Source organism: Miniopterus schreibersii, assembly GCF_964146895.1.
Source record: "Miniopterus schreibersii genome assembly, chromosome: 1".
Classification (NCBI taxonomy): Eukaryota; Metazoa; Chordata; class Mammalia; order Chiroptera; family Miniopteridae; genus Miniopterus; species Miniopterus schreibersii.
Window position 1 is genome coordinate 79,097,279 of NC_138101.1, and position 18,708 is coordinate 79,115,986.

At 37.4% G+C, this 18,708-nt stretch overlaps 1 protein-coding gene across 1 annotated transcript in view; it reads right to left on the minus strand.

Moving 5' to 3' along the window:
- Positions 1-596: 596 nt before the first annotated feature.
- LOC308553030 (uncharacterized protein) overlaps positions 597-18,708 on the minus strand; it is an 85,043-nt gene continuing 66,931 nt past the window's right edge. The window contains exons 20-27 of the mRNA XM_081128540.1: positions 16,874-17,986; positions 15,080-16,009; positions 13,376-13,528; positions 9,541-9,665; positions 7,903-8,032; positions 3,072-3,347; positions 2,005-2,171; positions 597-826 (exon numbers count right to left, since the gene is read on the minus strand). Coding sequence (XP_080984666.1) covers positions 730-826; positions 2,005-2,171; positions 3,072-3,347; positions 7,903-8,032; positions 9,541-9,665; positions 13,376-13,528; positions 15,080-16,009; positions 16,874-17,986 — 2,991 coding nt within the window. The 3' untranslated portion in view covers positions 597-729. The remainder of the gene's footprint in view (positions 827-2,004; positions 2,172-3,071; positions 3,348-7,902; positions 8,033-9,540; positions 9,666-13,375; positions 13,529-15,079; positions 16,010-16,873; positions 17,987-18,708) is intronic.

An 18,708-nucleotide genomic window follows, 5' to 3' on the forward strand; every position in this document is an offset into this window, starting at 1 on the left:
CATGGAATACTATGCAGCTGTCATAAAGGAAGGATCTCTTACCTTTTGAGATAGCTGGAGGGACCTAGAGAGTATTATGCAAAGTGAAATAAGCCAGTAAGAGAAAGACAAGTATCACATGATCTCACTTATATGTGGAATCTAATGAACAAAATAAACTGATAAACAAAATAGATCCAGAGACATAGAAGTATAGAACAGACTGATGAATTTCAGAGGGAGGTTGGGGGTCGGGTGGTGGGGAGAGGGGAGAGATTAATCGAAGAACTTATATGCATATATGCATAATCCATGGACACGGACAACAGTGGAGAGAAGGCCTGGGGTGGGTGGGCCAGAGGGGGCCGATGCTGGGTGGAGGGGATCAGTGGGGGAAAAAAGGACATCTGCAATACTTTCAACAATAAAGATAAATTTTAAAAGTAAATTAATTAAAAACTCATATATCTCCTTAATTTAACTATTTAGAAAATGTACAACTGCTCTGCAAGACATTTTATAAAAATTGAAATAAAAATGCTGGAAGTAAAGTAGCAATTAAGAACATTCTCTCACATAAGAAGATGACAAAAAATGTTCACTTAAAAACAGAAATTAATCCTTTTAGTATTACAAGTTTATTTAATTCATAAAAAGGGTTCTTGAGGCAGGAGTCCCCAAGTTGTATTTTATAGTAGAATTTCTAGAGGGTACAAAACTATTATTAGCATTTTCAACAAAAAGTGTTTCCTAGACTGGCATCGTGCCGGGAGTGCTGTGTAAAGGTCTCTCCTGTTGCTTCTGCCTGAGAAGTTCATTTTTGACCTCTGTCATCTTCTCCTTAGTCCTGTGAAGATTGTAAACAACAAATGCTTAGTATTTTATTTTTCCCTAAGTGACCTGCATTTTTTTAAGTAGCCACAATAGTAAACGGAATTTCCCATTTTAACAATGAAAATGTGTTGGAGCAGACCTTCTATATTCAAGTATAGGTTCTAAGTTGTCCTAGAGAAGCACTATGTTTCTAGGGAGTGGGGGAGGGGGTTCCTCACTAACAAGTAATCCAAAGCAGGGAGGGGAGAGAAATGGCTGTGATGTGGGCCGCTTCTCAGGTGACACTTGCTGCCTCCTGGAAGGACTGTACCTACAAGATTCTGGAGGATGCCCTTGGGCATATCTAGTGAATCACTTGAGAGATTTTTTAAAATAATCCCTCAAAGACACTGTCAAGCATTTGCTTTCACCACCCTTGTACAATACACGCATTACCTTGGGGATTTTAAACATTTCCCATGGAGGCATAATTTAGAGCAACAGCCTCTATGGGAACAAGACAGCCTCGCTGGGGATCAAAATGAACGAAAACAGCTCCAGAGGCATCAGCTCATAACACTGTTCCCAAGGCACTGGAGGGGAGCCGCCCTTTCTGTCCTCCCCGCCCCCCCTCAGGACTCCACCACATTCTTTTTAGCATTTGTGTCAATCATACTGCCCTTCGCCCCTGTTCATCTTTCCCCATTTAACCTGCGTGCCTTTGAGCAGAAAAACTATAAAGGATAGTTTGTCTCAAGGCGCCCTCTAGTGATAATAACAAAGGTCACAATGAAGAAAGTAAATCTACCAAGCGCCAGAATGTGCCCAGCACTTAACCCTTTCAGTTTAAGTTATTTTCCAAAAATAGTTAAACTCGTTAATATTTCTATTTAGGGTAATGACAACAAGCCACTTTATAAAAATATCGCTGTCTAAATTATAAAGCTTCAAAAACAGCTTAAAGGCTAGTAGATCATGTAGGTTAACTTAGGAAAATATTAAGGGGGGGAAAATAAAATGGGGAAGAGATGCAAACTGTCCTGGACAAACATTTGATAGACAAGTTCATTTACTAACATAATTTTCTAAAATTATACTACTTGGTTAGCTTCCATTTCTACTAATCTCATGAACCTGGCTTGATAAAAATTATGCTTTAGAAACTAATTAATGAGGTAAATTTATTTTCTCTGATTTTGTGTTTCGACTTACTCGAGTAGTAGACTTGACAGTGACTTTGCACATTGGTTTTCTCTCTGGTGGAGTTGGTCATATTTTTCCAATTTGGGAAGTTCAGATTCCAGATCTTCAATTATGGGTTCCAACTCCCTTCTTAATGAAACTTTACTATGTGGCTTTTGTTGAGGTAATGGATCCGTCTGAAGAAAATAAGAAGGATACATTTTTTAAAAAAGTATAATCTGAATAATTTTATTTGTTTCCTTTAATTTTGAGTCAGCGATTCACAGAGCAGCTTTAAACATGAAAGCAAGCTGGTTTAAAATATGTCAACTAAATTAAATCTAAATTATAAAAATAAATTTAAATCTTCCTTTTTAATTTAAATTTTATATTGTTAACACTATTGTAGATGTCCCCTGTTTTCTGCCCCTTTGCCGCCTCTAACCAGCCCCCACCCCCCCCCTCCTTGGCCATCACCACACTGTTGTCTGTGTCCATGGTCTATGCACATATGTTCTTTAGCTAATCCCTTCACCTTCCTTTCTCCAGGCCCTCCGAACCCCCTCCCCTCTGACATCTGTCAGTCTGGTCCATGTATCCATGCCTCTGGTTCTATTTTGCTTGTCAGTTTATTTTGTTCATTAGATCCCACATATTAGTAGTATCATATGGTATTTGTCTTTCTCTGACTTGCTCATTTCACTTAGCATAAAATCTTTCTTTTATTAGTACTCATGCATTCTGATAACTCAAAAAATAATAGAATCAATTGACATTTTTAAAAATTGAACAATAGAACTTAATAGTACAATTTTTAAATCAAAATTTTTCTTCCTTTTCTTCCTTATAGTCTTGTTTAACATCAACTGGTCTTAAAAATAAAATGATCCTCTAGTAAGAATCATTCTGAATGGTCAATTTAGTGATAATAATGATGGAAATTAAAATACTGAAATGAGAAACATGCCACCTTCCTTCCTGAAATCTACAGAACAAATTGCTACTAAGGGAAGTGGGGGAAACACATACAATATCTATGTCCAAAGTGAAATTTGCACTGAAATGAAATAAAGCACATTAAAGATCAAGAAATTAACCTTTAACAACTGGGCTTGTTCTAATTTTTCGTTTAAATCCTGTGCTGTTCTCTTGCCAATCATCTGTTTATACTGTTCTATTTCTGACATCTTCATTTCCATTTGTTTTTCGAGCATTTTTGCTTTTTGTTTCCACTTCTCTTTTTTATCCTCTAGTTTTTCACATTTCTTTTGAATTGCTTTCACTGATGGTAATGCCTGTTGAAGTGTATTTTCTTCATCCAGGTGTGCACATGGTGAAGATGCAGGTTCCACTATTGCTATGAAATCATCATTCTGCGTGAATGAAATAATATAGTTTGGTTATGAAGCTGTGGACTGAGAATAGTCTTAATTCAACACCAGTTAATTGTGACATTTTGAAACAAATTCAGTTGCAGTAAAATGTTATCCGTACTGTTGTACAGTCTTAGAATGTGGAACCTTGGATTACTCAGAATCAAGACCAAAGTTAAAACAACCAGGAGTCACAAACATATATTTACTGTCGTCATATTTGCCACACAGAGTCTGCAGTTGATTTTATACTTTTTTTCTGTGACTGTTTCATGTCTTTCCTCCACAAAATGACTATGTGTCACCTCTTAGCAGAAAGTCTCTTACCTCTTCCCCCATCTTAACTCTTCATAATTTTTAAAGAAGTGCAGGGATATCATTTTGAGGTATTTAGGACTGAGTCAACAAATGCATCCCAAAATAAGACTTTCAAAATGAGACTCTAATTCATGAATCTTCTAAATATGGATTCTAACGCCATAAGTCTTGTATTGAACTACAAACGGTTGATGCTCATTTGAATTGCATTCCAAGAAAAAACGACCCCATGGGTTGCGGAGAAATCACATCTCTCACTGTAAAAGTTTAAGCGAGATGAGCCCTAAAAATGTGGGGCTTAAATCAACAGTGAAATATTGAAATTCTTTGTTACTTCCCACAAAATAAGGGACCAAACTCAACAGAAAGAACAGCACCGTCAACAACAAACCTGCTGGAATGTCAGTGATAAGGGTATGGGAGGAACAACCTCCTTAGAGATGATGATTGTTTGCTAAGACAAGGCGAGTGAGGCAGTTACTGAAACATGTCTACAACTCCTTTGCACTTCTCCATGAAGCAGTGCTGGCCTTAGTCGCTGGTTTCTAGTGAACAGAATGTAGTGGACCTGCTGTGTGACTTCTGTGTCTGGTGATACAGCTCCCACTGGTGATCTCACTCTCTCTCGGGAAGTTCACCCTGAGAACCCGGCCACCCTGTTGTGAAGGATGAAGCAGCCCAGGCCGCGCAGTCAGTCCTCATCTTGGTGGCCAGCTGAGACTGCCCCAGCTAATGTCCCAGCCAAAAGCCTGCTGCCACTGACCAACAGGTGAATGAATAGCCTTTACATAAGTCTAGTTCCCAGCTTCAAGTCATCCCAGCTGATGGCAAGTGGAAAAGAAATGAGCTGGCCTCACTGCAGATTTGCAAGCAAAGTAAATGCTGTTTTAAGACACAGGGGTTAGGGGTGGTTTATTAAGCACCAATAAATAACTGGCACAGATACGGATATTAAAAATGGAGTGCTGATGCACACATGTGGCGGAGTGCCTTTGAACAGGAGGTAGGTGGGTCCAGAGATAATGTATAGAGGTGTGACAATGAAAACCAAAAGGGCCTCCAAGAAACAGTGAGTGGAGGCCTCATAGCCCTGAGGAGGCTGACAGCAAGCGCTTCTGGGCAAGTGAGCAAAATGACACTGAAACAAGGATGACGGGATTCTCCCTAGGAAGCGCTGAAAGTGAAATGCACTAGAAAGATGAGCTAAAGGAAGATTATTAAATGGCAAAGAACCAGAATTTACCGGGTTCAAATATCCATTTCCCATTTAGAGCTTCTCCCACATGTCCAATGGTCAAATAATGCTAAAATACACACATGGCTTCTGGGTAACATCAAATCCAGGGTGTTCCAGGAAAGCATGGTCTAAGGATGAAGCCAAGACTTATAAAACCCTTACGACCTCAGAAAGACTCATGTGGTGCCTCAGATGCCTTTAAGGATTTCCAGAATGTGAGAGTTTTCAAGGCACTGTCCTACAACACCTCCAGGAAGCCCAAGGTGAAGAGCTTACCTTAAAACAATGTGTGAGGGCGGCTTTTCTAATGGTATGAACGCCAATAAAATTCACAGGAAACTCAAAGCTTCTAAGAGAATTGTAGTAGCAAAACCCCTGCTTGCTCACTTGGACTAAAGGAGAACAAGACAGTGCACAATAAAAAGAGGCCTGTGGGTCTTAGACCTTCTACAGGGAGGAGGCGGGCTGAGAAAAGAGCTGTAAGCACAGGTCATCTCTTATGAAAAGGGCTCAGGGAGAAGAGCCAAGGGCCATGGAGAAGCAGTCCATGGTTAGGACAAGTTTTCCTTTCCTCAGAGATGAAATAGAGAACTTTATGAAATCACTTTAAATGTCAGCAGTAAAACCAATGTAGTGTCCTTCAGCACCATTTACATACAATTTCCTTCTACCTTACCTCAAGCTTGTCTATAAGGGAAGGTAAGACCAACTCGTCTTTATGTCACACCACAATATTTCTCCATGAAGAACAAATAGGCTTTACATTTTTGAGATTTCAAATTGAGACATATCCAAAGACGAGAGGGGACAAGCCAGGTGTGAACCTTCTCCTCCCTGGGCAGTGAAACCTGCCGGCGAGTCTATGAATTATGAGCTCATCACATGAAGTAAATGCCAAGGCAGCAGATCTGTTACAGGGTTTAATGGAAATGAAGCGAAGCGGGAGGCGCTGGTTAGAGACTAAAGGTGGGAATGGACAGTAAAAGGAATGGGCGTTATCTTTGTGAGCCTACTTTCCCCTCCTGTCAGAGTCAGCAAACACAAGCTGGCCACAGGCTTTAGCAAGCAAAATATCTCCACAAAAGGAGCGTTAAAAACATTCCACTGCACTGACTTTTTATTATTACATAAAACAGCTGGTAATAAGCAAGATGACTGCAAAAAAGCACTCATAAAATTTGATTTGGGCCTAGCAGAAGGACAGACTTATCAATCAATGAATTAGAAGGGAGAATCCAAAAATTAATCCTCACATTATGGCCAAGTGCTTGTTGACGAGGGAGCCAAACAGTTAAATCAGACATGAATAGTCTTTTTTAACAAATTGTGCTGGGACAACTGGATATCCACATGCAAAAGAGTAAAATTAGATCTGTACCTCCTACCAAACATAAAAATTAACTCAAAATGTAAAAGCTAAAACTATAACACTCTTAGAAGAAAAGATAGGTGTATATCTTCATGACAGGATTTGGGTATTTTTCTTAGATGTGAAACCAAAAGACAAAAATAGATTAACTGGACTTGGTCAAAATCCAAAACTTCTGTGCTTTAAAAGACACCATCAAGAAAGTGAAAAGGGCGCCCGGCCGGGCTTGGCTTAGTGGTTGAGCGTCGACCTAGGATCCAGGCGATCAGGGTTCGATTCCCAGTCAGGGCACATGCCCGGGTTGTGGGCTTTATCAAGGACTCTCTCATCATTGATGTTTCTGTCTCTCTCTCTCTCCTTTGTCTTTCCTCTCTCTGAAATCAATAAAGATATAGTTAAAGAAAAAAAAAAAAGAAAAGTAAGTGAAAAGGGGAGCTATTGAATGGAAGAAATATTTGAAAATCCTTTATCTAATAAGGGATTTGTATCTAGGATATATACAGAACTCTTACAATTCAATAATAAAAAAACAATCCAATTAAAACTGGGTGAAGGGATTGAAGAGACACGTTTTCCAAGAAGATATACAGATGGATACTCAGCATGTGAAAAGATGGTGGACATCACTAGTCATTAGAAAATTGCAAATCAAAACCACAATAAGATGCCACTTCACACCCACCAGGATGGCTACAGTCAAAAGACAGGCAATGGCAAATGTTGGCAAAAATGCAGAGAAACAGGAACCCTCATACATTGTGAATGAAAATGCAAAATGGTGCAGCCACTTTGGAGAAAAGTCTGGCAGTTTCTCAAAAATTAAATATATGATCCAGCAGTTCCATTTATAAATATATTCCCAAAGGAATGAAAACTTGGATATGAATGCTCATAGCAGCATTATTAACAAAACCAAAAAGTGGAAACAACCCTAAAGGTCCATCAGATGATGAACAGATAAAAAAATGTAGTTGCTCCATGCAATGAAATGTTATTCAGCAATAAACAGAAACGCAGTACTGGTGACACATGTCGCAAAATAGATGTTCCTTGAAAACATCATGCTAAATATAAAGGGCAGTCACAAAGGACCACATATCGTGTGATTCCACTGATATGAAATGTGCAGAATAGACAAAACTGGGGAGACGGAGCAGACAGTAGTGGTTCCTAGGGCTAGGAAGGGTGCGGAAGTGGAAACGGGCACAGGGTGGTTGCTAAAGGGCACAGGGTTACTTTTTACGGTGATGCAAATGTTCTAAAATGGATTGTGATGATGACTGTGTAACTCTTGGAATATAGAAAAAGCCACTGAATTGTACACTTTAAATGAGTGAATTGCATGGTATGTTCATTATATCTCAATAAAGTCGTTGCCAAAAGGGATTTTAATTTGGTGCTGGTGCCTGGGGTCCAGTAATGGTATGCTTCTTGCCAGGGTTCAAGGCACAGGAGAATTAACAGTATGCCCTTTTTATAGAAAAGTGATAAAGAAAAAAGGCTGTCTTGTTCACTGATACCAAGTCTATACAATTAATAGAAAAATCTGTATTTCACTGCTCAAAGAATTGAATGATATGTATTTCCCCAAGGTAGGTGATTTTGGGGTCCCAAACCTGATTTACAATTACCTTCTGTTTTAACATATTAGTCTGAATTTCCATTTCAGTTAGACTTTGTTCTAAATCTTCAGGAAAACTAAGCTCTTCGTTTTCATGTTCATTTAACTTCCTTTGTGTAATGTTTAAGATTTCCTTAAATCTGCAGAAACGTACAAAATGAGTAAGTCTAATTCTTTAAGAGTAAATATTTGATAAGTATTTGAACAGATACTATGTTCTATCATATAAAATAAATAAATCTATAAATTCTGACCCTCTTATTTGTTCCAATCTAATATTGTTTGAAAGCATACTATCTAAATTATAAATGTAAGGTGAAAAAAACTCATGACATATGTGATACAGAGTTACTATTGAAACTATGCAGAGTTCTTATAAATAAGTTATTAATATTCATTTTATTATGGCAATATAAAACATTAACCTATTATTAAATATCAACTATAAACCAGAGATCAGTACCCCAAGTGAAGAAGAAAAGCATAAGTGAATGTTCTGAAGAGACACAAAAATACCTTTTGGTACCTCTTGACGACAGTCTGCAAGAAGAAAGGCACCAACAAAAACATCAAGGGGCTCATTCGAAACAGAAGGAGAAGCAGGAGAGAAAAATCTTTGAGGTCGGAATTGAAGGCAGAATTAGAAAGGGGCCGGGCTTTAGAAGAAGGGAAGTCCGAGAGAGCATGTGGAGCAGTCTCTTCAAGGCAGTTTTAAGAAGATATCTTTGCTAGCACAACGTTAACAAAATGAAAGGGATACAAAGCAGTGTAGAGAAGGATAGTGAAATGAGAGGAAAACACTGGTGAGGATCAGAGAACAAACTTAAGTGCTCGGCAAATAAACAGAAAGGAAGCCATGTGGGGACTCCCAGATTGGGGAAAATCCCTTTATTTTTTACTAGTGGTAAAAACACGATTATACAACTTCTTTAAGTCATACAGACATTTTTGTATGTGTGGTATATTTTATAACTAACAAAGGAAAAAGAAACATAAGCCAAATCAAGAGAATTTTTGATGTTGTTAAATAATGACACAGGGAGGCTTTTAGATATTAAACTACTTGAATGCTGAAGGGAAGCACACTCACTACTGAAAGTAGGAAAGGTCACCAGAGAGCAAAGACATCTTGCAGAAGTAAAAATTCAAGGTAGACATGAAAAGTGCAGTCGACAGGAAATGCAAAATGCATCCTCATTATTGTTTTAGGGATCACTAAAGAGTAAGTATAGCCCGGCTGGGCGTGGCTCAGCGGTTGAGCATCGACCTAGGATCCAGGAGATCAGGGTTCGATTCCCACTCAGGGCACATGCCCGGGTTGCGGGCTCGATCCCCAGTCAGGGGCGTGCAAGAGGCAGCGGGTCAATGACTCTCTCATCATTGATGTTTCTATCTCTCTCTCTCCCTCTCCCTTCCTCTCTTTGAAATCAATAAAGATGTATTTAAAGAAAAAAGAAGTATAGTATTTTAGGCCTCAAAGCAGTTTCAGATAGTGCTGTGAGTTTCTGAAGTAAATTTTTAAATAGGATAATTTGTTTAATTATGAAAATTACAGATAGGAAATAAATTTGGATTTTGGTTTTAATAAAGTAAATGACAGTTACATCTTAATTGAAGGTGGAAACGGTCTGAAATATTAAAACCTTACCTAGTGAGCTCTTTCTCCAGTTCCCCTGTCTTCTTTAATACTTCACGCAGGCAAGACTGCAGGGGGGATTTTAACTCAGCCCATTTCCTTATGTGTTTCTTTTCATGCTGAATCTGTAAAAAACACTTTTAAAGAGAATTATTTTTAAAAATCTAAACACTCACTCTTCTTTCTTAAAAATATGATTTCTCATGAGTTCATACATAATATGCATAGACAGGTTTATAAAACGTACTAGACAGGTTTATAAAATCTAGTTTATAAACCTGGTGCTCATAAGGACAGATTTGAAAAATATGACCTCTTACAGCAGCTTAAATTGACTTTACAGTTTCACCACTTTTTGTCTGGAATTTAAATTGCCAAAATTTGTTAAAACAGAGGTTTTGACATATAAAATACTAAGTATTAAAAAAAAACCACAACTTTAAGAGAATGGTTATATTGACATTTTAGTTTCTAAAGCTGTCCTAGAAACATTTTCATTAATAATTCAACATATTCCAGGTTTTATTAAATCGAATCTTACTAAGATAATCTTTGAAAAACTCCCAAGCAAATATGACTTTGGATGACATGCTCTCGTTCTCTGTAAGCTTCTTCCGTAAGTTTCAATCTCTCCTTTTCTGTTAAACACTATTCTCTTTAAACAAAGTTTGTCTTCTCTGTATTGTATAAAATCATAACTTTTACTTGATCCTTGTAGCTTTTTCCATCATCCTGCTCCCCACTTCCACTCAACGCTAGCATTCTTTAATGCAGGCTCACCCCCAGGCTCTTGCTCTCCACACTCCTCTCCTTTGACAGGAGAATCGACTCCAACCCTGGAACTGCCCCAAGCACTTCCTGAGGGTCCTTTAGGCCCTGTGCTGCTTTACTTCCCACAGCTACTGGAACAAGGACCACACCCCCACCCTCTGGGCCTCCAACCCCAATTCATTTCTACATGATGGACAGTCCTCGACTCTTTCTATTCCTTTTTAAATTATTTTTACTCTTTATTTATTTTTTGTTTGTTTGGAACAAAGTGGTAGCATGTTTATTTGTCTTCACCCTGTTGAAAGCCATGAGCTAGAGCTACACTGAAGTTGAGGGGAGATGTAACAAGTTTAAGAAACTCAATACCTGGTTTTATAATTTAATGGTCTTTGTTTATAGCAGCACATTAAACTAAAGATATGGGCTAGAGACTGTATACTTAGCACATGAAAATAAGTATATAATCAATACAACAGAAATTATGAGGAATTCCTAAGAGACAGAAAGCTGACAGGCTCAAAGCTGATAGGCTCGAATCACAGACACATGCACAAGAGGAGTGCTCTGAAGAAGGAACTGGGGGAGCTCACTCAAGCAGCAGATAGAGACAGTGCTCACCTAAGACAATCTGTTTTTATTTAACCTTTTTTATGGAAAATTTCTAACACAAACAAAAGAAGATAGAATATTATATTTACCCTCCATAGGTTCATCACCCAGCTTCACACTTTTCTTTTTTATTACTTTTTATTCTTTTTCTACCTCACTTCTTTTTCTTTCTTTCCATCACCATGTATCCCCTCTATGCCCCCTTCCACCTCCCCCCAATCCCCTCACAGCCCTGCAATCACCACCCTGTTGTCCATGTCCATGAGTTCTCTCTAGCTTTTTCTTTTTCGCTCCATCTCTACACCCCTCCCCCCCAACACCACCAACACCTTCAGCAGACAAGTACCATAAGATTTCACTCATAGCTGGAGTTTAATGAACTGAACTACCAAGCAAAACAGAGACAGACTTATAGGTAGAGAGCAGTTCCTTTCCTAAAATTCAGAGTTCCTTAAATCTCAACACTTCAGACCAGATTCCCTCATCAACATTTCCAGCCCTGACCCCTTTGCTGAGCTCATCTGTCCTTCTCTTTCTCCCTTCGAGTTCCTCATAGACAATATCCTCAACTACACACTCATAAACCATGATGTGATATAGGTCACCTACGTAGATGCTAATCTTGTACGTTTTATGTTGATTCTTATTGGTGTTACTTTGAGTGTGCTAGAGTTCTGTTCTGATCTTGGGGGCACCTTCGTTAACCAGCATTCTCTGTCTTGTTTTTTCTCTTATAATGCAAATGTTTTTCACGAGCATCAGATTATCAATTATTTGCCTTTAAAAAATAATAATAATTTCCTATTCCATAGAGACCTGACCTAGGGAAGTCTTCTGACGTGCCTTTCACATGCATACTCAACTATATTGTTTGAAGGCTTGAGAAAGCTAGGGCTATCTTCTTGCCAATTCAGACTCTTCACCTCAACACTGTTGATCAAATCTCTGGGTTTGAATCCCAAGTCCATCGGTGATATAAAGTATTTATTTTTATTCTAACGATAGTTAAACTCAAATATTTCCAATTTATATGACTATGTCATATAATATCATACACTCATATCATATAATATACATCACGGGGAAATTTATACTTATAAAGACAAGATTATCTTTCATGAGAAAAATTCAAACAATGTAAAATTAACGGCTAAATTCTCCTGTACAGCAGAGATGACAAGTGCTTAAAAGAATGAGGTCAATGAGAGTTCAAACAGTCAGAGATCACTTCATGGAGAAGGAGAGATTGGGAGCCGGGTCCATATAGATGTAGGAATAGGCAAGAGGAACAGAAACTGAAAAGTCAGAATGGACAGCATGAGTAACAGCAGAAAGATGTTGAAACCAGCCCAGTTATCTCAGAGGATAAAATCCAATGTCAAGGAAATAAAAACATATGTTCACACAATGACTTGTACACTAATCTTCATAGTAGAATTATTAACACCCAAAAAGTGAAAACAACACAAAGTGCCTTCAACCGATGAATGGATAAATGGTTGAGCCACACAATGAAGTATTTTTCAGCAATAAAAAGAAATAAAATATTGACATGTGCTATAATGTGGGTGAACCTTTAAAACATTACATTAAGTGAAAGAAGCCCATCACAAAGGATTGCAACTTGTGCTTGCATATATATGAAATATCCAGAATAGACAAATCAACAGAGAAAAAGTAGACTGGTGGTAGCCTGGTGCAGGGCGAGATGAGAAGCTGGTAGTGACAGCTAAGAGATGTGGAGTTTGTTTTTGGAGTGATAAAAATATTCTATAATTGATTGAGATGACAGATGCACAACTCTCTGAATATGTTTACAAATATTGATTTGTACCATTTACATGGGCAAATTACATGATATGTAAATTATATCAATACAGCTTTTGTAAAAAAAAATCCAATGGTTGATCCAGATTTAATTTTCTTAATTGTCTATTTCCATGCTTTCATAATATTCTGAGAGGAAATGAAGGATATGCTTACTTCAACCAGTTTGTATAATGACCTTCCCATACAAGTTATTTCAAAATCTGTAAAATAAATACAGATTCTATATCTATTCACCAAAATGAAGGTAAGAACTAAAACAATTTTCTGGAACATTCCATTAAGCATTAGCCTTTGATTTTATCTGGCTGCCTCATCATGATAATGGAGATATCACTAAAAATATTGTTTAGTAAAAAACAAAAAAAACAACAAAAAACCTCTTGACTTCTATGAAGAACACTGAATAATTCTCAACTTTCCTAAGGGTGAGTATTATAAGGAAAAACATAAAACACAAATGGCAGGATAAAAGCCAGGGTTTAAGAAATAAGTGCACTATAAAGATAATAAAATTATAATAAATTAATTACAATAAAAATAGAAAAGAAAGCTGACCAGGAAAAGTAGTACCCTGAAACATTTTATATTGTTTAATGAGCTATAAATGAACTGATGACATGTTAAATTTCATACATACTTGACTTCTGCTTTCATCTAATTCTTTCTTTAACTTCTTTTTCTCGTCTTCTAAATTCATACGATAGGGTGATTCAACCTTCTGGGAAGCCTCTAACGTAGACAGTTTTTTTTTGGTATCAGCCAGGTCTTGTTGAAGTTGTCTCACAACTGCCTAGTAAGATATTTTCATTACTGGTTTTAGAAATCACATTTTAATTAAATTATGTTAATAATTATAACTTCACATACAGGATAGGGCTAAAGGTTACAGCTGTGAGTACGTGAAACACAGTTAACTTTTGTATTGTTATTTACTAATTACTGCATTACTCTCCATATGAACAACTGTAAACCTACTTTTGCCCCACCCTGGATGTACTTAGAGTCACATATTGTTAACATAATATGTAACTGGGAAAATATCACCACGTACATCAATTCACCTTCTTAATCACCACGTACATCAATTCACCTTCATAATGGACAGATTCCTGTTTGCTTAATCAGGCTAAAGACACAGAAATGTAATCCTCCTGCCTAATCCGTATTAGGTTACTTAGACAGCTGATTCAGCCCCTTTCTCAAACCCCGACCCTCTTCATGAATCTCAAAGCTTTACAATCTACTGACGTCCCAAAGAGAAAGGGGTAAGGGGTATGTAGGTGGATCAAGTGGTAGTAAGTTCAATATTGTGGAACATTTTTCTCTTTTTATTTTATTTTTTTAACCAGAGGCTTCAATGAACTTCAGAGTTCCTCACACATTCAATCCCTTGCTCAAATTCTTCCAGTAGATTCCTATCATAATAGAAAGTGAAGTCATTCCAGCGGTCTTCGAGGCCCTAGGTAACCTGGCCTTGCCCTCTCTCCCTGCTACACATAAATCCTGCCACCCGGCACTAGTCTGAAATGGAGATCCAATGCCAAATTAAGAAATCACAGACAGTTACAATTCTCTCTGTATTGGACAAACATCTCCAAATGATAGTAATTAGGCCTTGACATGAGAAACACGATCCAATCAATTGTAAAAATATTCAAAGAAAATTGTAAATGGTAGTGGAAAGATTTAATCAATTACAAATTTATTAAAACTCATCACATTTGTCCCAAATTATGATTTAATGAAAAGTAGATGCCTTTAAAAGAGCTGAGGGGTCTCATGAATATATTACTTCAGACTGAAATATTTCCAAATTTAATTCAAATTCAAAATAACATTATACCAACTAAAATGTATAAGAAGCCACTGAGGGGAAGATACTATGAGATACAGCATCTGCACTTCAGTTCATCTGGAAAATCTGAAATTAAGTGTCAAGATAATCCACTTAATTGAATCTTAATTTCAAAATACTCATTTTAGGTATGAGCATTTCCATTTATCTGCTTCCTAAAGGTATTAAGATGTGGTGACAGAAAGATTAAAATTATTATTGTATCAGTATAAGACTAAACTTTCATATCAATCTATATCTATTAACAATCTATGGCTTAACCTCTTAAAATTTCATAGGCAACACAAAGTCTTGACTCAAAACAAAGCACCTCTCAGACCTAATGTTCAGTTGCTGGATACAATGTCTTTTAAGCTGACAGAGCAAACACATTTATAATCTATATACTTTTAATACTCAACTAGATTCACATTGAACCATCATCAAATATTACTCTGAATTTTCTTTTAGGAAATTGGAAAAATATTTATCTGTATGGATACTTACAACTTTTTCTGCGTTATCATTTTCATACTTATATATTCCTTCTTTTAAATGATGCCATTCATTGGTTAACTCATTTATGTCATGTTCAGCTGGAAATATTTTTCTGACCTCCTGAAGGGGATCTAGGATAGTAACAACTGTCTTTTTGTTACTGTCAGCTTTGCTGTAAGCATCATCCAGCTGCTGCCGAAGCAACATATTTTCACTTTGTAGTTGACATAACTTCTCCCTTAAGGATTCCTGCTCTGCAATGTATTTATTCACTTTACATTGTTCACTTTGATACATGTGTTCAATTTCTGTCTTTCGGCCCTTTGTTTTGCTTAGGTCTCTTTCTACGCCTTCTAAAACAAAGGTCCTTTCTCTGGGAGCATCTCTTGTGTGATGAAGCCCAATTTCTAGGCTACTGAGCTTACTTTCAGCTTTAGAAAGTTGTTGGGAAAGAATCTCATTCCTTTCCTTAAGGTCAGACATGTCCAAATTCATTTTTTCCCGGAAAGAAAACCATTCATCTCTTATTCTCTGGCAACCAAGTTGTAGGTCTTTCTTTGATGTCGGACATTGTTCACAATCCTGTAGAGCAGTAGCCAGTCTAGGTCGGCATGATTCAACTTCTGCTTCTAGTCTTTCTCTGTTTTGTTTTTCATTCTCCAGTTTAGAGTTGAGCATTGCATTCTGAGCTCTCAGGGCAGCAAGCTGTCCATTATACTGAAATGTTGTTTTTCTTAATGTTTTCTTATTCAGTTTTATTGTCTTCTGAAGATGGTCATTCTTTTCTTTGGCAATTGCAATGTCCTTCAAATATTTCTTTTCCATTTCTCGGCTCTGATTTTTTACTGCATCTACTTCCATTCTGAGTGCAGCAATTTCATCCTGAAACTTGTGCATTTCAGGCAACAGGCTTTCTTCTTTTTCATACCTATTAGAAACCTAAGTAAAACAAAGCAGACTTGTAGCTAACACTCATTGAAATGACATATCATGATAGCCTCTGAAATTAAAGAATAACCTATATGTTTATATAAAATAAGGCTGCAGTAAGTGGATATCCCTCTGGAAAAAAATAGAGTTGGATCCAGCCTCTAACTTTAGACAAGCATAAATACTCCAAAGTTCAAAAATTTAATAAGATGATGAATTTTTTAAAGTGAAAAAGAAATCACAAGAGAATTTTTAAGACTCTCAGAATTGGAAAGGGCTTTGTCTGAGTCACCACAGAACGAGAATGTATTATACAAATGATTAATAACTCTACACTTAAAATTTGAGTTTACAGTCTGAACATATGGCTACCCCACAGTAAGACTGTGCATCCTGCATATATTAAGATAGACTAAATTTCCTAAAATTCTTTTTTCCCCCAAGAATATCCCATAGGTATTCTCCTTTTCTAGTACTTTCAAAGTCAGCTATAAAAACTACCTCTAATAATAACTGATAACCTAGGCTTTGTCCTAAGCACTTCTGTATCCATCAATGAACTCATTCAGTTATCACAATCTAGAATGGAGAGGTTAAAAAGATAAGAAAGTTCAGGTTCTTCCCCAGGTGTGCAGACTCCAGAGTTTCTGACCCACAGTTCTTCTCTAGTGTGAATACAGAAACACAAAAGAAGCCTCATATATCAAAGTACAAATGGTGAATAAGATAAAATTTATAGAGCTCTTCTTAGAAAAGTATGAAATTTTTTGTTGTTACAATAACTTTTATTTCTTGTTCACGATGTTTAAAGTAGTAATAAATGTAAAATGGGGGGAAGTACACTGAACTACTTTACAGGAATAAAATACTTACCGATAAATTATCAGATGAACTTCTACCTCTCTTTCTCAAAGCCGGAAGCTCTGCTTTCGACATGTCCATGTTAAGCCTTTGTACATCTTGCTTTAATGCTTCAGTTTCACATCCTGTAGGTGTTCTGACACTATAGGGGTCAGAGGAACTCCATTCTTGTATTTCAGATTTCATGCTTTTATAGTTACTAGCACTGCAATGATCTGCATGTAATGGCTTCTGCAACAAGTCTTGATTTGGCTTTGTTTCCTTATAAGTACTTGTAACAGCATAAGTATCATGCCTTTTTATTTGAATCATGTGGGTTTTTTCACTGTGGCTGGCAATCTGCAAATCAAGATGACTTTTTAGACCACTAGGCTGAGGTGTATGTCTGACGCCTAATTTCCTATTAGTGGTATTTGGGTTCATATTTTTTGTCATCTGCATATCAAACTCTTGGTCTTCTTTCACTTTGGATGTAACTACTGGGTTCCTTCCTTTGATATTTTCTGTATCACTACAAAAAGGCTCTTCATTTTTGTTTAAAACATGTTCAGTGTCAGGTTTGTGATCATTTTCAGAGTGTAATTCCTTTTCGCTTAAACAAAGCTCAGAAGAAGATGACCAGGGAGAGCCCTCCGGGGAACCAGAGCGTGAATGAGATGGAAACACATTTTTGAGGGTGGGTTCTTCTCCTCCAGGAAATGTCTGGAATACTTCAGAGAGAGGCATTCCAAATGCATCTTTTCCCCCACAATCAAGTATTTTATTTGTCAGATTAGAAGGCATTTGTCTTATGCTTGCTCCTTTTTTAGAGTGATGTAGGGGCCCTTCCTCAGGACACTCGCTAGTGCCTTTTTCACAAAATTCATGACGCTTCTGCTTTAACTTATCACTGGTAAGTTGTAAATTCTTCCTCTGTTTGAATTTGCCATGTTTAAGCCACATTTCCTCATCCTTTTGCACAGAAGGATGTCCTGAATATGCGGAAGTATACTCTCCGTCACATGCCCTATTTATTTCTGAGTCCTGAGACATTTTTTCCAGATGCAAAGTTGGAAGATGAATTTGCTTGCTTTGGTTTTCTGCTGTCTTTGCTGTAGGGATATACATTTTTGAAATTACTTCGCCCTTAAGTAATCAAGTATGGACAAAGGAAAATTAGAATATAATTAAAATTTAACTTTTAGAATTCTTAATCTATAGTTAGCTACTCCCAAATCACTGGATTATAACTGAGAAGTAAAACAATTACTGGCCTTGGTCTAAAAGAAAAGAAAAGAAAAACATGAACCCTCAAACTTAATTGTGCCACAATTCATTAGATGTTAAATCTATCAAAAATAAATTAGTAGCTGAATTTTAATGTTAAAAGGCTTCCTCACTTAAAATATTTCACCTCCCCATATCCTAAACAGTGAGCCCCTGTACTGCATTTCACCTCCCCATAACCTCAACAGTGGGCCCCTGCACCTCATTTCACCTAACCAAATCCTCACTAGTGAGCCCCTGCACTGCATTTCAGAATTTTATTAGAGCTGATCTAAGATGGAGCCAAAGGAGCTGAGAGTTACATTCACGTCCTCCCTGGACCGAACTGGAATTACTACTAAGTTACATAACTACCAACCTGAATAAGCAACTGAAGACTAGCTGAACATTACTCTTGTAACCAAGAACTACAGAAGAACCCTCAGCTAGACTGGTAGGAAGGGCAGAGATTCAAAAAGGGCTGGCCCTGCACCCACTTGTGGTGGTTGAGAATGCTGAGGGGTATCTCAGTTGCAAAGTTTCCCCCTGAGGAGCATGCGGTCTCAACCCACACCGGGGTCCCTAGCCTTGGGCACCAGAGG